General features: G+C 42.4%; 2 protein-coding genes across 7 annotated transcripts in view; one reads left to right on the top strand and one right to left on the bottom strand.

Moving 5' to 3' along the window:
• Positions 1–871: 871 nt before the first annotated feature.
• LOC100919431 (disintegrin and metalloproteinase domain-containing protein 30-like) lies at positions 872–3,431 on the top strand. Its single transcript, XM_003769871.2, has one exon. It carries the CDS (start codon positions 1,033–1,035, stop codon positions 3,205–3,207), a length of 2,175 nt encoding a protein of 724 aa, XP_003769919.1. The 5' UTR covers positions 872–1,032; the 3' UTR covers positions 3,208–3,431.
• Positions 3,432–6,408: 2,977 nt separating this feature from the next.
• ZNF697 (zinc finger protein 697) overlaps positions 6,409–23,340 on the bottom strand; it is a 39,556-nt gene continuing 22,624 nt past the window's right edge. Inside the window, exons 2-5 of one of the 6 annotated variants that reach the window (XM_031967391.1) lie at positions 20,200–20,291; positions 12,570–12,626; positions 12,079–12,144; positions 6,409–10,827 (exon numbers count right to left, since the gene is read on the bottom strand). In XM_031967391.1, the coding sequence (XP_031823251.1) occupies positions 9,437–10,741 (1,305 nt within the window). In that variant the 5' untranslated portion in view covers positions 10,742–10,827; positions 12,079–12,144; positions 12,570–12,626; positions 20,200–20,291 and the 3' untranslated portion in view covers positions 6,409–9,436. Of the gene's footprint in view, positions 10,828–12,078; positions 12,275–12,362; positions 12,627–20,199; positions 20,292–23,340 lie in introns of those variants that run through there. The other 5 variants (XM_031967387.1, XM_031967389.1, XM_031967390.1 and 2 more) reach the window with 5 other exon arrangements.

The following is a 23,340-nucleotide window of genomic DNA, read 5'->3' as shown; positions in this document are numbered from 1 at the left end:
AAGACTTTAGCTTAAAAAGGTCAAGATCTCCCACTTCATCCAGGGCCATTTCCTAATCTATTTCTTACCATCAGACTCAGATGGCTCTGGAGGAGAAAGGGAGGCCGGGGACCTTGCACATCCTTCTCTCACTTTGATCCAATTCACTTGCATGTCATGGTATCACCTCCCTGATATCATGGTCCTCTGGGTGAAAGAAGGGCAAATGGTAATCTACGCACAGATATAGGTATTTATAGATAGAGCTGTCTGTGTATGTGCTATAGGATAGATAGCTCTATGTATATAGTATATCTCTACCTATCAATATTGGTAGATCTCTATCTATATAGTTCTATTTAAAATATATGATTTAGTTTTAAATATATGATTACATATTCATAGCACAAGCATATCTATCTGATACTGTTATTAGACTGTTATCTAATTGGATATCCATATCTATTTATAAATACATCTGTCCATATGTGATACATGATAGTTGTGTGTATATATATATATATAGAGAGATAGATAGATAGATAGATAGGGATATGTACCTGAGGTCTCCCTATGTATAGATCTTGGTGAAGCTCTTTTTGAGCTTTCTATGGATTGAAAGGTCTGTCTCTTAACGTTGATAAGTGATATCGACATGTTGCAGACTTTTCTACCATTTGTTAGAGGTATAGCAACAGAAATCTTTCAACAGCTTTTCCTGGGTAGTTCCCGGCTCCCTTGCACTCCAACTGTTCTTTTCAGCCAAATCATCTATCTCCCTTTCCCCACAGGAAGTTTCGCGTGGCCATTTTGTATCCTTCCAGTCCCCTCCATTGGAGCCCACCCAACGGATCTCATCCCGACCGAGCCCCCCACCCCCACCCTCCCCTCCTTCCAACTGCCCCGGAGGCTCGTGCTTGGGCCAATACCCTGGAAGGCGCCCCCGGGGCAGAGCCCAGTTCCCAGCCCTTTACATCGCTGGCTGCCCCAGTCCGACCTCCCTCCCAGATCCGAGCTGCAGCTCGGCTTCTGGAAGGGAGGCGGGAAGCCGGCATGGGGTCCGAGGGAGCCGTCGTCTCGCACCTGGGTGGCTCCCTCCTGCTGCTCGGCCTGGGCACGCTCCTGCTCTGCCCAAGCTGCCTGGCCCTGGCCTTCGGCTACCGCCCGGGGAAGAGCTTCTCCTCCTACGAAGTGATTATCCCCAAGTTGCTGGCTCCTCGCAAGGGGGATCCCGAGGTAGCTGGCCGGGCATCTTACCTCCTGCAGGTGGAGGGCAGGAAGCAGGTGGTCCACCTTCGGCCCAAGAAGCTCCTGCTGTCCAGACATCTGCGTGTCTTCTACTTCTCTGGGCAGGGAGCCTTCTTGGAGGACCAGCCTTACATCGCCGATGACTGCAGCTACGGAGGATTCGTGGAGGGCTCCCCAGACTCCCTGGCTACCTTAAACACCTGCTTTGGGGGCCTTCGGGGGATACTGAACATGAATGGAAGCCTTTACCAAATGGAACCCCTGAGGACCTCCACCAAATTTGAACACATCATATATCGCCTGCGGAAGGACGTTCGAGCTGATCGCGCTTGTCAGTCAATTGATGAAGAAACAAGTCCTCTTTTGGAAAATGACCAGAACCTAGAGATCTCGGCTAGGTTTAACTGGAATTATCTACACCTTAAGTATATAGAGTCCTTTCTTGTGATATCTAATGGGAGGTATCAGCTTTTGGGCTCCAACATGACAGCTTGCATTAATGAGGGCCTAACTTTGACAGCTCTGGCAGACACCCTTTTTCAAGGACTCCATTGTCGAGTTCATCTGGAGGGAATTGAGGTTTGGTCCGATCAAGACAAAATAGACATAAAAAACTCCAAAGAAGATAAAATTTATGCAAACTTTATGAAATATAAAGAGGAACAGCTAGACCACCGTGCCCAGTCAGATTGGGCACATTTAATTGTAAGTAAAGAGATCGCCACAAGAGCCAAGATAGGAGGTATCTGTGAAAAAGGAAATAGCGCATCTGTGAGCAGCCTTTCTCAAGAGAACCTCAGCGGCTCTAATGAGTTTCTTCATGCATTGGGCCACATTGTGGGGATGAAAGACGATGTGAGTGGATGTGAATGTCAGGGACCTGATAGATGCTTAATGGATCCAAACCCTGGCAATGGTGGTTTTAGTGACTGCAGTTACTCGGATTATTTTGACAAGATAGTCATTTATGCAAAGTGCTTGTCTAATATACCAACATTAAAAAAAAAAGTCTCTGTATGTGGTGACAGGGTGGTGGAAGGGAGCGAACAGTGTGACTGTGGCACACCAAAGGACTGTGAGCAAGATAAGTGTTGTCAGCCAACGTGTAAATTAAAAGGCAGAGCAAAGTGTGGTTCTGGTCCTTGCTGCTATAACTGCAGATTTCGAAAAGCAGGAAAAATGTGCAGGGCCAAAAATAGTGAGTGTGACCTCGAGGAGTTCTGCAATGGCACCTCTGAACACTGCCCTTACAACACCTACATTCAAGACGGTACCCCCTGCTCTGGCCATGGCTATTGTTTCAAAGGGCTTTGCAGTTCTCGAAATCATCAATGCAGGAGCCTTTTTGGACGCTCTTCAAGATCAGGACCCCTTGCCTGCTATGAAGAAGCCAATCAAGGGGACCGTTTTGGCAACTGTGGAATTATGACCGGTGCTTATTCCAAGTGTGAACCCGATAACGTGCTATGTGGAAGACTACAGTGTGTCAATGTCAAGAGTATTCCTGTCATGGATGATCACTATACAATAGTTATGAATTTTGTCAGCCAGGACAACATTACTTGCTGGGGGACAGACTATCATCTTCCGATGACTACAATGAAACTGCCAGATATTGGAGAAGTAAGAGAAGGCACCGCCTGTGGAGAGGGATTTTTATGCATTAATAAGACTTGTGCAAACTTGAATGTTCTTAAATTTGACTGTACAGTGGACACGTGTAACAAGAGAGGAATCTGTAACAATAATAGAAATTGCCACTGTGACTATGGATGGGCTCCTCCATTCTGTAAGAAGTATGGATTTGGAGGAAGCATTGACAGTGGCCCTCCCCCTAAATGGGAAAGGACTCCCTGGCGAAATATCATTCCTGTGACCCTTTTGCTCTTCCGGTGCTTTGCTTTAGGTGGAGCAGGGTTTCTGTCTGCAGTAAGTAAAGTTGCACTTGTCCTGAACCGCTTCAAATTTTTAGAAAAATGAAGCAGGCCAGGCAAGGGGAGAAAAAAAACATCACCAACCCAAGAAAAACTATTGTTGCTGTATAAGAAAGCAGGTTCATCTATGTTATGACTTGGAAGACTCTGGAATCTTCCCCTGAAACAGTAGTTCATAAAAACCATTAACTTCATGAATGTCATGCAAAGCTAAGTTTTCTTAGCTTATGTATTTTATCAGAAAATAAAGATCTTTTGTTCTAAAAAAAACCCACCAAAAACCATCAAGTTCTTTTCAAATCTTTTTGTTTTGTTTTTTAATCTAACACAGGACTCCGAAATTTCTCTTCAATCACAATCTTTTAGTCTCTACCTTTTTTTGAGGGATGTGTATGAGAGTTTGACTGTACGTATTTATTTTGAGAGTTTTATTTCCCTTACTTTTGCCCCAGTGGGAAGGAAGTAAAGAAAATGTTGGTAGTTTTGAGAGAGCATTTTCAGATCATAAGTCCACCTGAGTAAAGTAGGTATCAAAGGCAAAGTGGAGATATAGTGAAGTTGTGAGGCTTTTCTCTGATTCCCTTCTCAGAAAGAAGAGGGATCCTGAACTCATAACTTTGCAATCTGTCACATATTTTCTGCTTGGAAGAGAAAGCTTAGGGATGACAGGAATCTGAGTGGCAACCATGCATGGTTGCGGTATAGCCAAAGTTCCTCTTCCACACTGAGTAGCATTGCAAGATATATACCCTTGTTCTCATCTAGTGGGAATGGAAGTGGGAAAAGAGGGGCTTTCAAACAGTCATTCTGGAGAGAGCAGGAATCTAGGATAAGGTAATGAGGGAAGGAGACTGATTAAAGTCCCTGTTCTTGGGATTCATTGGGGATCAGTCAAGAGGTCAGCCTAAGTTAGGCCTGATACACTGGTTTATTGGGTGAAATAGTTCATCATTCTGAACTTCCCAGCTGACATTGCTGGCCTCCAGGTTGATGAAACATTAGACCTCAAACACTCCTAAAGACCAAGACATAAAGGTTGTAATTTGCTTAAGAAATAAGTGGATCAAATTATAGAAACTTGGGTATCATACTACTGAAATCAATGAAAATAAAATTTAGGTTTAAAAAAACATGAAGCAGTAGTTGGGTCAACAATTGATCTCTGTAAGTCACTATCAGTTTTAAGAGGATGAATATCAGATAATGAATGGCCCTCCTCAGGGAAGACATCACTGAATGTTAAAATGCTTGAATGGTTTTAATAGCTGAGAACACAATACGTGACACTTCTGCCAAAGAGCACTCGAATATCTAATCCTTGTAATCATGACATAGAAACTGGCCTAGACTCAATCTGAAAATCATGGTAGCCCCATGAAAATTAAAATGCCCCAAACGACAACAATTTTAGTCTTTCTCTTGAATTTTGACATCCACATGATGCTAACAAATGTTAGCCTTGTTAAGAAACTGCCATTCTTTGTGATGTTAAAGACTAGTTGATATTCATTGATTGGGGAATGTCTCAACAAATTATATTATGGATTATTTCTAGACTGTAAAAAATGACACCAAGAGAAGTAGAGATTACTGATGCAGAGTCAGGAAAAGCCCCAATGATTATTCTGTTTTAAAAAGCCAAAAGTGACTTTAAAAATTACAAAGAATAAGCAGGGATCTAAAGGAGATTAAAAAAAAAAAAACTCCACATTTCTACTCTGCCTCTTTGTAGAGGTGAGGGGATCATTAATGTGATATATGGTACGTATTTTCACATTTCTTTGATGTATTAGATCATTTTATGGATCCCCTCTCCCTTTTGTCTTTAAAAAAACTAAATTATTTTCTAGGAAGACGGAGACAAAGGGAAATTTTGATTTAATATATATATATATATATATTTTTTTAAAAGACATCAATAAAAATGAAAAGATTTTAAGGTCCAAAACTTTAGACTCAGTTATCCCAGTATTGAACACATAATGTACCCTTATGGGAGTGAATCACAGAAAAAAAAATCCAACATATGGCCAAAATATTCATAGTAACACTTTCTGTGACAACAAAAGAACTGGACATCAAGTAGCTACCATTAAATTGAGGAATGGCTTAAAAAAAAAACCTATGGCACTGAATGCAATATTGCTGTACAATATGAAGTAACCAATTAAGAAATGAAAAACATGAGGTTTAAATGAAACAAGGGTGGCTCATACTGAAACAAAAAAGAACAATATCTACAATGAGCATAGAGTCCCAGAACAGGTAAGAAAAACCTCCTACCCCACATAGAGGAAGACTACTTAAGTCAGTCTTTACATAGACTGCATAAGTACTTTTTTTTTCCTGTCACAAAGGAGAATTAACCTGGATCTAGAAATGCCCAACATAAAGTTGTAAGTTACATATTAAATAAACAAAAGGCATTGATTAGCATTGGTGGGTTCTTATGTTAAATAAAATGTTGAACGCCAAAAAAAGAGACAATATGTATCAGTCATCCTCATGTTGGAGGACTCTCCTCACTTTCTCTACATCCCCATCCCCAAAACTCTTCATGAGCTTTCAGGAGGTTGATAGGAAAATGTTCCTAACTTCTCAAATACCTGGCTCATCCCTTTTGACACAGAGCTGGCTCATTTTAGGAAGATCTAACCTCATATACAATATGCTTGGGAAAAAAAAACGATCATTTTCTCTAGATTATGAGATTTCCTAATACAAGAAAACTATAGCCTTCATTACCCTCCCTCCCCCTTTTCTGGGGGGTAGAATGGTGGTAAGTTTGCTTGAGGCAGAGAAAACAGTGAGTTCATGAATTGTGGATTATAACTAAGAAAGACATGCACAATGTGACCTCCTTCTCTTGGGTTCATTTTTGCCCCAATCAATTCTTGCAGTAAAGACAGAGATCTTTAAAAAGTGAACATCAGTTATTCAACACTCAACTTATAAGAGTCTAAAGGCAAGGATTATATCTAAATAGATCTTTTAATATCGGGGTACTGCAAAGTGTGCCTTGTGTACAATATTGGTTTAGTAAATGTGTGTGGAATTAGATGATCTGACAGTTTCCTCTTTTCCAGATTTACCTGTGACAAGACTGAGACATTGAATTGATAGTTTTTAGAATTTTCCAAAACATCAGTCACTTGTTAGCAGGGGTACCCCTTGAACATCCTAAAACAGATCTATTTGGATTGATCAGAACAGGTACTTTAAATGACAAATACTGTAGCTAGAGTCATGAGATCAACATCTTATAGAATTTAATGACAAATACATTGTACTGGCATTCAAACACCAGAACATTGTCCAGAAAACCATTATTAAATAAAAACAACCTGAAACCAGTAAAGAAATTCCACTCCCACCCTACCCCTCACCCGAACCCCACCCCAACACAAAACCTCTTATCCTGAAGTTCTTTAAATTATCATTTTCACAAATTACACCGCATTCAAATGTGCACAAGTTCAAAAATGACAGTTCAGATTGTCTAAGAAAAAAAAGCCAAAAAAACAAATTCTTAATTTATATGACACATGCACAGCCTTTGATGAAGCTGGAGAAATCCCACAGAGGGACTATGCAACAGCTCCGGGCTTGGTAGAAATTCTCATCTTGTTTGTTTCCAAATCCATGCACAAGCTCTGGGGGAAAAAAATCCACTTAATCGCAGTTAAAACTACTTGACTAAACTTCTAAGGAATCCAGATTAAAACAATTTTGACCCTGTGGTGATAAATGGATTGGTGGATAATAATTATTTTCATATGTTGCTTAACACATTCAAGGGTGTCCCAGAGAAAGCAGGTATAAGAACAATCTAGAGAAAAACTAGAGACAAAACTGAAAACTTTGGGAGGACCAAATATAGGCATACTTTATACAGATGAGTTCCCGAAAGCTTAGGTCTATCATAAAATGAGTCAATCAGGAGAAAAGCAGTTATTACACACCTTTGCCCCTGGCCCCCAAATCTAACTCACTTCTTTTGGTTACAATGTTTTGTTTACCTAAAGTGGTGTTCAATTTGTAGCTGACTTTTTTCTGTGTGAATGAGACAAGAATTATTGGGAAACGAAATCTAAAGCCACCCTCCCCAATTTATTTTAATGATAAGTTTCCAATCTCTTTATTCCTTCTCCCTTCCTTCTCTTCCCCACCAAAAAAAAAAAAAAAAAAAAAAATTGCTAGAGAAGGGGATTTAAGGAATTGATCTTTTCATCATCTTCTTTCAAACATAAATATTAATTTTATAAAATCGGAGAAGTATAAGCCTATTTTGATTCCCAAACCGGAGAAATGGCCCATGATCAAAAGGGCTTGTTATTAAATAGGAACAATGTTTTTATTACCCCCTAGTTTTGTTGGCTTTTTTAAAAAACAAAACAAAAAATTTGTAATTCAAAGGGTGAAACTGCATCTGTGAGATACAAATGCTCCAGACTAGAATTTCCAACAGAATTCAATTAAAAATGAAGTGGTGGTTGTTTTTTGTTTTGTTTTGTAGGTAGTGGTATAGACATGCCTTTTTCCTATAGTTCCTCCAAAGTTTTCCCAGGATAGAACTGCCCATGCTAATTCTCAGGAAATCCTTAGACAATCTTTGCCAAGATCATAAAGGGTTGAAATGACAATCCTGGAGCTTTCTTCCTCCAAGTTGGAATTCCCAAATATAAGAATTCCCATTCTAAAGGCTTATTCTGGGGGAGTGGAAGGGGAAGGGTGCAGTCTGGCATCCTTGATGTTAACACAAGGCTACCAGAGGCAGGTCTTACACATGACGGAATACCTTTCCTGTTGTTTCTAGTGTAGCCAAGATTGTTCCAAGCAAGGGACAATTTAGAAAAAGCCCTTGAAATAGGCAACAATTTACGGTCCAGAGTCAAAATGGAAAACACAGAGAGCAGAGCAGACCTATCTGACACTGCCAAACCTTTTTCGAGATCAGTCCTCGATGCCTTAGTCTTCCTTATAAGATAGGGGTCTAATACTGATGGATCTCACAAGCAAATTGATGAATGGCTATAATAATGAACATGATAATGCACCTTTAAAAGTATAAAAGTGCTATTTGGCATTCTGATTAGCACCAAGAGGATGCAGTCTTTGCTGGTGCTATAAAGTGTTTGCATTTATACTTTCCTTAACTATTGCCCATTTGGGTACTAAAAACAAGGTCTTTTTTAGAGAACATCCTCCGTATTTCTTGTGTGAACTAACAGAGGAAAACTAGATTTTGGAGAGGTGGAAGCCCAGGGTTCCTCCTTCACCTTCAAGTGAGGAAGACAGCAAGTGAGAGAACAAAATGAGATGAAACCAATGGATGATGGACTCGGCAGATTTGTTCTTCTGGGATCCTCAGAGAAACCCAGCAAACTTGGTGGAAAATGCCTCTTGGGTTTCTCCTGCAAAAATCATCTGAGATTTCCATGGGAAATCAAGCAATACACTGTACTAAGGAGAAACCCCACAATTCCAGACTGCGGCCGTTTTTCCTTCTATTTAAAGTCACACGTGTGTAGTCTAATAGAAATCATGGGCCTAGTACCCAAACTCCAGGGCCAAGGGTGAGAATATTTGGTACATGGAGATGATAGGGCTTTGATGTGAGGAGACCAGAAAACCGGAAGCAGAAAGCAAGCAATGAAGTGGTCCCCTCTCTCTGAAGACACTTTTCTCCTGAAATGTTCTACTTTTCACCCCAGTTTCTCTAGAAGTCTCCAAATAGCAGCTAGATATGGCCCAGAGAAAAAAGGAATGGACGGGGAAAATAACATTCTTCCTTCCACAGTCCTGATGGGACACTTTGTATTTGTCTTGGCTCCAAGGAAAAGCTGAAGAGGAAGAATCAGTAGGTGGCTGCAGAGGTTCCCAAGGGGATGGGGCATGAATTGGAGCATCTGTTAAAAGAGGATGCTAACTAAACCCAGACACAAATCACTGCCTCCTACTTCCCTTGCTGTGATCTCTCTCTCCCCATCCCCTCACCTTTCAGGAGCCAAACACTTCCCCGATTTAAGACCCGTTATTCTTTTTTACTCCTTCCCTTTCAATACTATGTCTCTCTTAGTCCCCATCCCTTTTCTTGATGACCTTAAACAACCACGTGTAAAAGTAAGGGCCTTCATTGTGAGCTCACTCTGCCTTTCTCATTTGAGGGAGGAAAAAGGCAATTGCAAGTATCTATTCTGATTTTTTTTACTAGAAACCCCCTTCCCTCCTGGAACGTCCCCGAGATGATGCTCCCGAGTCCCGCCCCGGCCGCCCTAGCAGAGGTGCAGCTTCTGGTGCTGCGCCAGGTGGGTCTTGTAGCGGAAGCCCTTGCCGCAGCCCGCGCACTTGTGCGGCTTGTCCCCGGTGTGGATGCGGCGGTGGCGGATGAGGTGCGAGCTCTGGATGAAGCTCTTGCCGCACTCGGCGCAGGCGTAGGGCTTCTCGCCGGTGTGCGTGCGCTGGTGCTGCGTGAGCGTGGAGAAGTCGCTGAAGCGCTTCTCGCACTGGCCGCAGCCGAAGGGCTTCTCGCCGGTGTGCACGCGGAGGTGGTTCACCAGGTGCGAGTTCCTGCCGAAGCCCTTGCCGCACTCGCTGCACACGTACGGGCGCTCGCCCGAGTGCGTGCGCTTGTGCGTGAAGAGGTGGGAGCTGACGCTGAAGGTCTCCCCGCACTCGGAGCACATGTAGGGCTTCTCGCCGGTGTGCACGCGCTGGTGCTTCACCAGGTCCGAGCGCCAGCTGAAGCGCTTGCCGCACTCGCCGCAGCCGTGCGGCTTCTCGCCGGTGTGGATGCGCTGGTGGTTGGCCAGGTGCGAGCGGCGCATGAAGCCCTTGCCGCACTCGCCGCAGGCGAAGGGGCGCAGCGCCGCCGCCCCGGCCCCGCTGGCCGCCGCGTGGGCCCGCCGGTGGCTCAGCAGGTGCGAGCTCAGGCTGAAGGCCTCCCCGCACTCGGGGCACGCATACGGCTTCTCCCCGGTGTGCAGGCGGCGGTGCTTGAGCAGGTCGGCGCGCCAGCTGAAGCTCTTGCCGCAGTCCGAACACAGGTTGGGCCGCTCCCCCGTGTGCAGGCGCAGGTGGTTGGTCAGGTACGTGTTGCGGCTGAAGCCCTTGCCGCACTCCCCGCATCGGTACGGCTTCTCCCCCGGGGCCCGGGGCAGCACGGAGCCCCCCAGCCCCACCACGCCCACCACGCCCCCACACTCCGCGGCGAAGCCGTACGGCTGGACCCCCGCCGCCGCCGCCTGGGCCAGCTGGTGCATGCGCTGGTGCTGAAGGAAGGCCGCTCCCGGGCTGAAGCTCTCGCCGCAATCGGAGCAGATGGTGGGGGCTTCCATGATGCTGGCCATCAAGCTATTGAGCTCCCCGAAATCCACAGCCATCGGGTGATGGAGATGATGGAAACGGCGCTGGGCCGGCTTGCCCTCCCGGGGACACTTCCCTATGGAGAGGCGTCTCCTCCAGGGCAGCGCCGGAGCATCCTCCTCCTCCTCCGGGCGGCTCTCGCCGGTGCTCTCGTCCTCCTCTCTGGGACTCTGCGTCAGGCTCTCCGACTCACTCAGCCCCGAGAACATCCCCATCTCCACCACTTCGGGATCCTCCCCGTCATCTTCGTTTTCCTCCCGGAGGGCTGCCTCTTCTTCCTCACTGAGGAGTCTCTCATCTGCTAGAGGGGGAAAAAAAAGAATCCCGGTAGAATTTATTTTTCTTTGAGTTTGGGGGAATTGTTTGTAAAACCAATGAAGCCATACACTAATCTTCCAAAAAAAAAAATGTGCATGATATCCCGCATCAGCCCCTTCTCAGAAGAGCCGGGAGGAAACAAGATTCACGGCATTGGTCAAGGAGACCAAGGAAAGGCCCTCTATCCATCCAATCTTCCAGGTGAAGTGGGACTGTACACCTGCTCTGCCCCCAAAAGGGAGCACCAGCCCCGCGTTCAGGAGGACCCGAGTTCAAATTTGACCTCAGACACTTAACATTTCCTAGCTGTGCGATCCTGAGCTTAACCCAATTGTCTCAGCAAAATAAAACAAAACTCCTATAAAAACTAAGTTCTTTCAAATGTTTGAGAAAATTTAAGTCCAAGAGAGTCCCAAGACTGAGGATCAGAAAATACATAAACTATCTCACCCAGCCTCAACCAAAAAAAGCAGTGGGAAGTACCAAGCACTTTGCAAAATACAATTAGTTGTTCTACATAACGTCTCACTGAACCAAGCAAAGAGTTCAGAAGTTTTTGAAAAGCCAAAAAATCTCAGCCCGAGTCTTTGGCCTTCATACACAGAGTGACTTTTGGGGCAGTCACTTCACCTGTCTGTGCTTCCAATTCTTTATCTCCAAAGATGGGGGAAGGAGAGAGAGGAATGAAAGAGAGAGAAATGAGTTTAATGAGTAAGTATGATCAAGGGGATGAGCAACTTTACCCTAAGGCACCGTCTCCTTCCCACAATGCATCTTGTCAATACAAAACCCCAAAATGACCTGAAGCATATTTTGCAAAATGCTACATCCATGAGGGAAGAACAGAGCTGGACAGTGAACACAAAGAGCAAAGCTGAAGGCCCAGGTTACAGGGCCAGGCCAGACTTCATCCAGTTTCTTGCTTCTTGTTCCCAAGCAGAAGGTATTACAAGAATTAAGCTCAAGGCTGCTCAATTAGGGAAAGCTGCATGCTTCTCTGTGATGTAGGGATTGGAAGAAGAGGCTGGGGATGTGTTAGAGCAAAGACTCTGATTTTAATATCCCGGCCACGGGGGACGTAGCGGGGATTCCACACCCCGGGAATCTGGGAAGTGTAACGAAGCCAGCCAGTGTTCTAAGACGCAAACTTATGAAGACTAAGGCAAAGCATACCCCCTTCCATCTAGGAAGCAGTCCCAGTTTCCTTCCACTGAGTCTCTTCCCCCATACCTACCAGCATCACCTCAATCAGGTCTGGATTGAGGATAAGGCTCCATTCTCGGCCCGACACTGGAAAGGGCTAGGAAACGGCAGAATCCAGGTGTTACGGAAGGAGATGCCGAGCTGGGTCTCCACAGCATGTTGGTGGTACTGTAGCCCATATTGCCTCAGTCTCCCCCAGAGGCCTGATTCAACACCTAATGCAACTGCTGGTTACAACACTAGAGGAGTTAGAACTGACTGTACTCAGGGCAGCTTCAATGGAAATTCCAGCTTTCCATAGAATGCACTCCTCACCTGTGTAGATGTCTGTCACCATCTCCCTCTCCTCTGAGTTCTCCTCTCTGTATTTCTCGTCCAGCAGGTCCGAGCCCACCTCCCTCTCCTCCGGGTCGTCCTCTCTCTCATCCATGTACTGCAGGTCTGAACCCATCCCCCTCTCCTCCGAGTCCTCGATATCTGAGCCCATCCCCCTGTCCCCCGAGTCCTGGAGTTCAGACACACCCAGTTCTTCCTCTTGTTCCATCCGGGAAAACCAGGCCAGGAACTGATCCGAGATTTCTGCTCACAGACGGAAATACACACAAACACACAAAAATCAAAGGTTAAATCACTCAGTGGGAAGATTTCATTGCTTCAGTTCAACAACAAACTTGTTAAGGCTCTACTATGGGCAAGGTATTGTGCTGAGGATGCAAAAATATATAGAATAAAGGTCCTGCTCTCAAGGAATACACAAAATAACAAAGACCAAAAGAGATCAAACATGCTAATAATTATGATATAAATGCAAAAATATGTAACACAGGTCCCGCTCTTAAGGAACATACAAAATAAAAAAACAAAGAGAGGGTGAAAAAAGGGCAAAGGAGAGAAATGGGGAAGTATTTGAGGAAAGTGAACTGGAAGAGCTCACATTCTAGGCAAAAATCATGGCTTTGGCCTAAGCAGATAAAAATATGACCCAGAGAGAAAAAGTCCATTCTATACATGGGATGAAAATGGACAGAGAAAGAATAAGCAAGATGGAGATGGAGAAAGAAAAGCGGGTCAGTTTGGCAAGAATGTACAGTATAGACAGATAGGTAGGCCTTGGAGTCTAGTCAGCAGTTTGCACTTTATTCAGCGGGTAACAAAAACTCAATTTTTTTTGTGTAGCAAAATGATGTGACCCTAGTAGTGTTTTGGAAGACCATTTGGGCAGCATTTGAGCAGAGGATGGGTTGAATTAGAAATATATTGGAGGAGAGAATAACTGGTCTAGTTAGGTGAAAAGAGATGAAGGGGCCTAAGCATCTATGGGAGAATGGATTCAAAACATAATAGGGCTTTGAAATTGGGAAAAGGGAAGGGACAAAATGAAGAGAGAAGAAATTTTTAAAAACTCCTAGGTATGTGGGTGGGTATATGTATATGTATATATGTGTGTATATGTATATATGAAAACTCCTAGGTTGCAAGCTTGGGATAATGAGGGTCTGGGGAAAATAGAGAAGTTAAGATGAGATACAGTTGGAAATGATAAAACTTGTTCTCAGAGAGAATGATGAGAAGTTAAGATAAGATACAGATGGAGATGATAAAACTTTTGTTCTGGATTCAATGGATTTGTGGGAAATCAAGGAGGACTTACTAGCAGTAAATTGAAAATATGGAAGTAGTGCCAGGGAAAAAGTTATCTACACAGAGATATTGCCTGAAGCCTTGAGATGTCAACAGAAAAAGAAAAAAAGAAATGTGTAAAATCTTTCTTAAGCACCTATGTCAGATAGGTAGAAGAATTTTAAGAATGCAGTGTGATCGAAGCACTGTGTGGAGATTAAAGATGAGATTAGTTAAAAAGATCAATGGATCAGTTTACTAAGTAAGTGGTACTAGTGAAGTGCAAAACCAGACCCCAAGAATGTTAAAAGGTAAGAAGTGGAGATAAAAGATGATAATCAGAGAACAAACAACAGTCAAGGAAAATTTATGGCAATGGCAAGTAATTCTACAGTGTGAAAGTAAAATTTAATTAAAGAAGGAAAAGCCAAAGAGATGCAAAAGAAAAAGGATTAAGAGTAAAATAAAATAATAGCTGTCATTTACACATATTGGCAAGAGTTTACATCTCATAGAATTTGAAAATATTAACCACACCCAGTCACTTGGAGAAGTTACCTGAGCAAAAGTAAAATGCAAGTCAAATGGCAGACCTAGAAATCACTATTTTCCATATCAACTGGATGCCTTCTGCCACTATTTCTTTTTTCTTTCTTTTGCTAAGGCAATTGGAGTTAAGTGACTTGCCCAGGGACAACTAGGAAGTGGAGGCTAGATTTGAACTCAGGTGTTCCTGACTTCAGGACTGGTACTCTATCTACTGCATTGACTAGCTGCCCCTCTGCCACCTTCCTCTATCACACAAAATCAGGTAGCCCTTCTCAGGCACAAATGATGCCATTCTGTTCTACCTTGTCCAGTGGATGGTCTCCTTTATCAATCCCCACCTTCACTTAGTTTCAATCTCTTCCTCTTAAATGGGCGCTTTCCTGATGCTTACAAACGTGCTTATGTTTACTCCATTCCCCTCCCCCCCCCCAAACTTGATCCATCTCTGCTAGCTCTTGATTTTTATCTATTCTCCCCCTTTGACAATGTCCACTGGCCTCTCAACCTCCTTTCCTCTCACTTTCTTCTTAATGCCTTCCAACCTGACTTCCAACCTCTATACCCCAAAATACTCTCTCCAAGTTACCAATGATCTCTTAATTGCTAAATTTAATGGGACTGCCCCAGCTCCAACCCTTCCCAGCCTTTTTACAACTTCGTTCCTGCAGGATCTTCTGAGGTTTTCATGACACTACTGTCCTGATTCTCTCCCTCCATGAGATACTTCTGTTCTGTCTTCTCTGCTGGATCTTTATTGCTAAAGGCAAGTGTTGCATAGGACTCTGCTTTAGGGTCTCCTCTAGAGTCAGAAAAACTCATCTTCCCGAGATCAAATCCAACCTCAGACACTTACTGCCTATAAAACCCTAGGCAAGTCACTTTACCTTTTGCCTCAGTTTCCTCATCTGTAAAATGAGCCAGAGAAGGAAATGGCAATCCACTCCAGTATCTTTATCAAGAAAATGCCTCATGGGTTCCCAAAGAGTAAAAACATGACTGAAATATACTAAATAGTAACAACAAAAAAAAGCTCTTAACACTTCATCTTGGTGTAGGTCCTTATCTCATATCTGGATGATTACAATAGCTTTCTGTTTGGTCTATCTCGCATCTCTTCCCCTCCAGTCTATCCTTGGAAGTGTTCTTTCTGAGGACCTACAAATCTGATCATCTCTCCTCCCATAAACTCCAGTAGCTCCCTATTATGTTCAGAATCAAATATAAAAACCTCTACATGGCATTTAAAGCCCTTCCCCTAATCTTTTTATTCCTTATATTCCTTGGTGTAAACTCTAATCATCCCACTCTTGGGATGGACTTCCTGCCTCAGGGCTCTCTAAACTCCAGTCCACTCAACTGTCAAGATGATTTTCCCTAATCCTAACTCTCTCCACACTCCTTCACCCTTAATAAATTTGAGCTGCTCTCTCCAATGAAAAAAATAGAAAATCTTTCTTATGACTTTTAAAAGTCTCTAGTCTCATTCCTTTGTTCCCTTTGCAGAGAACACAATTTAGCCTCCCAGACCTAACTGGCTGTGTCCTTACAGAGAGCACTCCCCTCTGGAATGTCCTCCCTACACATCTGGGCCCCCTAATTTCCTTTAAGGCTCAGCTCAAAGTTAACCTTCCACCTGCAAGAGGCCTTTTCAAATTCCTGTCAAATAGCCTCCCATTTAGACTGGACACTTCCACATACATTTTGTGTGTCAAAAATTGCTTTCACCTGAACACGAGCTTATTGGGGACAGAAACTGTTCCTGTATTCCCAGCATTAAGCACAGTTGTTAGTATAAATTAAACCCTTAATAAATGCTATTTGACAAGCTCTCTTAGATGAAAGGAAGTTAATAGTAATTAATTCATTCTTCCTGCAGCTAATGCCGATTTACAAATTACAGATATTTGTATTTACAAAAAAACTAAACAGATACAGAGACAAAGCTGCATCTATCATCTTAATGCAGAATAAACAGCAGGGCTATTAAAAAAAAAAAAAAAAGGCAAGATTACACCATGTCTAAGAATTGGTGGTTTGGTGAAAAAATTCCAGTCCCTGGGTATCAATGTGAGAGCAACGGGCACTCACTGAACAGGAGAGCAGCAGGAAGTTTGAGTCAGTGGTCAGGTGTCCTTAGAGAAGGTAGAAATCAGGGAGTGAATAAGGATGAGGGAAAATAGGTCTCTGAGTGCAAATACCTCCTACCCCCAGTTCTCACAGTATCAGGAGAGTAAGGCTGGAGGATGGGTATCAGACAATTGTGAATAACCCTTAGAATTAATTCTGTGTTCAGAATGATGGATGCATGTTTTAGATCCAGCAAGAATCCTCATCTTTGCAGCTGGATGGAGACTCTGGGTAGCCCTGGGATCCCACTGCCAACTCTGAAGATAGACTCCAGGACTTTGGTGATTATAAGGAAAACACCCTTTAAAGAGATGGTCTCTTTAAGTCAGGGGTCCTCACACTTTGTTTTGTGGGGCCTTTAAATAAAGAAACTTCATAGCCCTGGGTGAGGGGGATAAATTGTCCTCAGCTGCCGCATCTGGCCCACAGGCCGTAGTTTGAGGGCCCCTGCTTTAAGTGATCACCCAGGAAAAGAGCAGAGGAAGCTCACAGGTTCCCTAAGCATCCCAATAGGTGCCCATCTATTCTATCTTCTAGTGAAAAGGCAGCAGTCCATTCCCTTCCCAGCTGGAAGCACTTCCTTAGAATCAAGCTGAAATCCTGGCATTGTTTCTATAATTCACTGATACCGACACTTTTTGCTCTGGAACGGAGCAGACTATAATATAAACATCTTGTTTCTGTTCCAATCAGGAGTCATTAAACCAATCATTTCCTGATTCAAGTGTCTGAAAAGTATTTTACCTATCCCCACCCCTGCCCCCACTCAATCCCTATACCTATGACTGTAGGCTCTCTGTATCTGAAATGACCAGTCTGGAAAGCTGGCCCACCCACACCATACTGATTTCTAGGCTCAGAATCATACTGTAATCATATTGATTACAGGACCTGACAACATGGAAGCCCTGTCCATAGGTTCTTCCCCAACTTATGGTGGGCAAACTCTCAGTTCAAAGTCTGCAGAGATAAAAAACTTTTTCTCCCTCCTACATCCTCCCCACACAGTACCACTTCTAGACAATTAATCACAATTATTTATCATTCTAAATCTTCCTCTGCTCCTCCTTTATACATATTTCCTCTTTCATATCTCACCAACTCTCATGGATTCAATTATTAATGTACCTATCTTGTTCAGAATTTCTCAACTCTAGTCCTATATTAGTTTCCCTCTGGATTTCTATACTTATATATACTATATTATAAACGACGATATACCAGGTTAGTAGCATTCCTTTCAATGACTTCAATAATCCTATAAATTGCTCAAAACAAACATTGTTGACATTATCAAACCCAGCATATCCCAAACAGAACTGCATTTCCCCTAAAATCCATTACCCTTCTCCAAACCTACCTATTCTTCAATTCAATAAACATTTATTAAAGGCCTATTACATCCCAAGTCCTGGAGGGATTCTTCGAGTGTTCCAGATTTGTCACCCACGAGTCTTCACTATCCCGCACATAAATCATTCCCCATGTTTTGCTAGGTCAGTCTTAAATCCACTTTCTTCTCTTAACAGAACCACAACCTTAATTCAGATTCCAAACACATTTCACCCGGGACTATTTTAACAGCCAACTAAAAGGTCTTCTCAATTGTGGTTTCACAATACTCCAGTCTTTTCTCTTTATAGCTGCCAAATTAATATTCCTAGAACAAATGTATGGCTGTGACCTGGAACATGTCACTCAAACTGCTCAAAAATTTTCAGGCTTTTCCCTGCTTCAAAGAAAATTACAAACTCCTGAGCCTGGGGTTTAAAGCCTTTGACTTCTTGTTCCCAGGTACCTTCCTGTCACATTTCAATTCACTCCCCTTTATACTGAGGGTTCAAGCCGAACTGTTGGAATCACATCTCTATCATTCTCATCTGTACTTCTCGATCCTTAGCCGGCCCCCAGGCCTGGGACACATTTCCTACTCATCCCTGCTTAGCTTACTTGAAAGCATCACTTTGTAAGTGAAGATACTCCTATTCCCTAAAACCATGGTGCTTTCCCCCTCCCCTTCTGGAAATTATTTTGAATTTACTCATCTTTGTACACTGGAATAACCTCTATTTCATATTTGTATGTCACAGCCTTAGTGTTTAAAACTGAGTTGCACATGAAAGCCTTTCAAAAATTTAAATACAGGTATCAGGTTCATTCTAAGTCTCTGGGAACAAGTATTCTTCATGGGCTCTCTTATTGTCTCTACATGTTCTTGGGACATGCTTCAATTGTCAATGTCCCTTTTAAAAAGTATTCAAAAGAGAACAGAACACTCTTTAAGTGGATCTGACCTTCACAGGACCCACACTGGTCAAGACATTCCCAAGGGTATTGCTTTATCCATGAATAAAAACAAGGACTTGTATTCAATTATCCTCAAGGTCCCTTTCTAGATCTATAATTTAACACTGATCCTTATTAAATTTCCTCTGCATATTACCATAGACCATTTTTTGGAACCCCAGTTATCTCATCTAATGCATGGGCCATCAATTTTATATTCATGCCATGTAAGAATTTGATTTATAGATCTTTTCATCCTTTATATGATATTTAAAAAGTGCAATGCAGATAAGTGCTGAACAGGAACAGAAGAAGGCCATTCAAAAGATTATTCCAGGCTGGCATTACTGATCCATTGGTCCCTAATCCAATTAAGTCTGCTACTACCTACGCCTCTTCTCTCCACCTACTTCACAACAGTAACACAAGATTTTCTTAAAATGTCTCCTGAAATTGGGGAAATTGCTCAAAACAAACATTTTTTAAAGTGCTCATAAACGATTTAATAATCTTATCAGAAACTGAGTTTCCCCAACCTTAAAAGGTTTATAGTTTTAAAGACTCAAAATTCTTTCTTAAGATTAAAGAATTTTAGAGTTAAAAGTTACCCTGAAGATAACCTGGTCTACATCTCTTGCTTTCCTTTTTCCTCCCTTCTTCCTGTAATGCTGGAGAAACTGAGGCAAGATAGATATTAGAGAGTTTTTAATATTTTATTAAAGAATATAATTGACTGGACAGGACTCTCATCTCAAAGTATCCAGTGATGCATGTGAGAATCCCAAGTCTTTTTATAGTATTTTGAAACAAAGGAAGAAAAGAGTGGGAAGTTTTCAGAACCATTTGGTTCTGTCAGGATGGGGGGAGGCTATAAATTCTTACTAGAAGCCAGAGTCAGGATGTCTGAATAAACAGAAGATGTCAATGAGGTATCCCGGATAGTCTCATCTTTTGGAATATTTAGAGGGGATAGTGCCATAAATTCTTGAGAGCAGAAGGAGTTAGGAGCCAGGCAGTTTGATCTTCCCCTCATCTTGAGTCTCACATTGACAATTTATAACCTTAGAGCAAGTGGCCCTCAGTCTTAATGAACCAGAGCAGGTTTTACAACTAAGGAGATTGAGGCAGAACAGTTAAGGAAACTGAGATAGAACAATTCAGGGAAACTGAAGTAGAACATTTCAAGGAGACTGTGGCATAACATTCCCTCTCTTAATAGGAAAGACACCAATGGTCAAATGATCTCCCCCTCATCTTGAGTCTCACATTGACAATTTATAACCTTAGAGCAAGTGGCCCTCAATCTTAACGAACCAGAGCAGGTTTTACAACTAAGGAGATTGAGGCAGAACAGTTAAGGAAGGTAGAACAATTCAGGGAAACTCAGGACAACTAGGGAAACTAGTGCAGGGAAAGGAGGACACCAATGGTCAAAAAGAAGTGCCCTCTAGAAGGTCACACTCATGGTAAGGGTCCTCTGCTTCTCACTCTTTGTTACTTTGAATTGTGCAGGTTCTTCCACTGTAAGCCACCAATGACCTAGAATCAATTTTATCCAGTGTATGCTTACCCGTGTCTTCCACCTTTAGAAGCCAGGGATTCCTCTGGCTTGCTGATACCTTCAAGTTGGTCTCCTGGGAGATGGGAATCTCTTCTCAGAAGCTGCATTAAAGAGAAAATTTTTTAAAGAAAAAAATGAACTCTCTCAAAAATCACTTGGCCACACTAAAAACTCAATGGAGATAGGCAAATTCTAACCAATGATTTTTGCCAAGCAAAGTAACCCCAACAAGAACAATATTTAGGGAAAGACAGTACAAAAGATTTGGTAAAATGGCATCTTAACAAGAACTAGAAAGTCTCCTTGCTCTACCCCGCTCCTAACAAAAAGTGGTGGTCAGAAGAGAATAGAATGTACAATGAGTCCCAGAGAGATAGGGACTTTTGCAATCTATGGGCAATCCTCCATCACGTCACGGTTATAGATTTGGTTGAGCTGCTGCTTCATAGGGAAACAGGAAGGCCCAAACGGAGATGGGAACAGCTAGTTCTTTATAGATGGATCTGTGGTCACAGGCAAGTTATTTAAGATCTATGGATCTCACTAAGATTACACATTTATAAATAACGAGAATGACAACTTCTACTTCTCGTCTAATAGAATGGTTGGGACGTAAGTGATTTGCCAACAATAAAATGAACCATTATTAGCCAAAGCAGGAGAACTCTACTAAAGAAAGATCTGAACAAAAGATTGGCTATTTGGTGAATCGCAAGGGACAATGCGAGGACTCATATTTAAATTTGGAAAATAATTTATTATTTGAATTCTTTATGTCCATCCTTGAAGAGAAGAAAATGACATTGACAGCTGGAGTCAGACTATCAACGGTGGCAGCCACTTTATCAATCCATTTAGCAGTTGTTAATGGATAAAGGCCAATCACAAAGGCAAGGACCAAGACTGTGATCACAATGGATCATCAACAATCAATTAAGCAACAATTTTTTTGGAAGAGCAATAGAGTTAGATAGGTGATCAACTCAGTACACCATATATGGGCCACATATAAGATAGTATAGATCAATTTGTGATTTACTTGCTCTATTGAAGGTGGATTGGAAGCATGACTTTCAAATAAGATGTACAACATAGCGCAAGATAATAAGTACAAATAACTTTGACCTCAATAACTTTGACCAAGCATTCACTCCTAGAAAGTTAATTAGTTTTATTGGCACACAACCTCTGCTCTAAACATTCACAAACACGCTGATCAAATTCTACAAACACCACCCAGCAATTGCTCTTAAGCAACCTAACATCTCTGATGTAAATATACAATTAAAATGCAAAGCAAAATTTTAAAAGTGCAAAGAAATCCAGCCATGGTGCTGGGAGGAAGCAAAGGAGGGAATCAGAATAAGAGAAAGGACTGAGAATCAATAAGGAAAATCTCAAGAAAGAAATGGCTCTCAAGTTAAGGGGAAGCATCTTTGTAATAGATTTACCATGAAGCTGAACTCTTCTAAAATTGCTTTGTAAGGCCCAGAAAAACTGAGATAAGAGTTTCCTTAACATTCTGTTATCTCTGGGCTCTCATCCTCTCCTATTTATATAGGGAAACCCATGGCAAACAGGCAGAGGAGCTCAATAACGGCTCCTCCCTCCATAACCCTACTTCCTCTACTATCTCCTGGACCACAGGAATATCACTTCAGCCCTATAACTTACACCTAGAGAATTTCTGCACCCCAGGTCCCTTCCCTGAACCTGAGAGAGATCCACAACACGTGGCAGGCTGGACACAAGTCTGAAAGTCCAGATTACAAAGAAATTTTCATGGGTAAGATGTCACTTCTGATACTGTTTCCAACTCTTCTCCTTTCCTCTCATTATCTCAATCAATACTCCTCAAATATACAATACCCCACATATCCTAGAAATGAAAGCAATCCGATACGCGAGCTAGGAATCCCTGAACAATATGCCCAGATGCTTTCTAAAATACAAGAGGCTTTTCTGAATAGTTAGTGAAAGAATTGATTTTTTTTTACTCCAATAAGAGCACCAACTAACAAATCTCATCAACTTTAAAAAAAAATTAAATTGTCTACTATGGCATTTAGCATGAAACAAGAGTTCTGGATCTAGAGTTGGAGAATTGGACTTAAATATGACCTCAGATAGTACTGTGATCCTGCCTCACACATCTGTAAAATGGAGATAATAGCATCAACTTTGCAGGGTTGTTGTGAGGATTAAATGAGATAATATTTTGTAAAATGTTGAATGTAGTTGAAATATAATACATATACATGCTTATTCCATTCTCCCCGCTAATGGGTAGGAATAAACCACTACCAATTTCATCTTAAAGAAGGGAGAGATCAGGGCACAATTTTTGAGACTTCAATTTTGGAAGTCACAAAAAAGTCAGAAAGGAGCCTAGCTGCAATACTCTAGCCTTTTATCAGCTAACCCTGCTCAAATCATCCATCAGAACATGAGACCTCTATGAAACTACATGCTTCTTTTGTGGAAGCCAGAAATCTGACAGGCTGTATTCTCTGGACAGGAAGTCCAAACCAAAGGGTTGACAACATTCAGAAGCAGCAAACTGCATGCTGTCCCCCCCTCTCCCCACCCTGGACTGACCTTCAGAAATTAAGAGCTTGGAGGAAAGGAGCAGGATAGTCAAAACAATACAACCACAATCATGAAGGACTTCATCTTAAAGTGGATACTTTGGTAGATTACTCAGGAACTGATACAGGGGAATATAGCAGCCGAAGGGCAAAAAGGGAGGATACGGGTCAAAGAAAACCAGAACAGACTGAAATCAAGCAGAGAGCCTGTCCCATCACAAAGCTGGCAGAGGGAAATTAGAGTGAGACTCTGGCTTTCTTTTAATAGTGAATTAGCTAACACTGGGCATTGCCACATTTGGAGGGACTGACCTGCCAGGATGTGAGAACCACATACCACATTTCCCCCCTCCCTTCATACATGGTGGCGGCTCCAAAATGGCCTAAATGACAAAGCCCACATCAGCATGTAGGTTCAATTTCAACATGGATCAAGTTCTTACAAGTGTCATCATGGGGACTACAACCCAGTGGAAGCTGTGACATACAAAGACATAAATGACAAAGGCAGGAGACATATCAAATAAATGTTCTAAGAGGTCTCAGAATGGACTCATTACCT

Source organism: Sarcophilus harrisii, chromosome 4 (genome assembly GCF_902635505.1).
Source record: "Sarcophilus harrisii chromosome 4, mSarHar1.11, whole genome shotgun sequence".
Lineage (NCBI taxonomy): Eukaryota > Metazoa > Chordata > Mammalia > Dasyuromorphia > Dasyuridae > Sarcophilus > Sarcophilus harrisii.
This window is presented reverse-complemented; position numbering and strand designations above follow the sequence as displayed.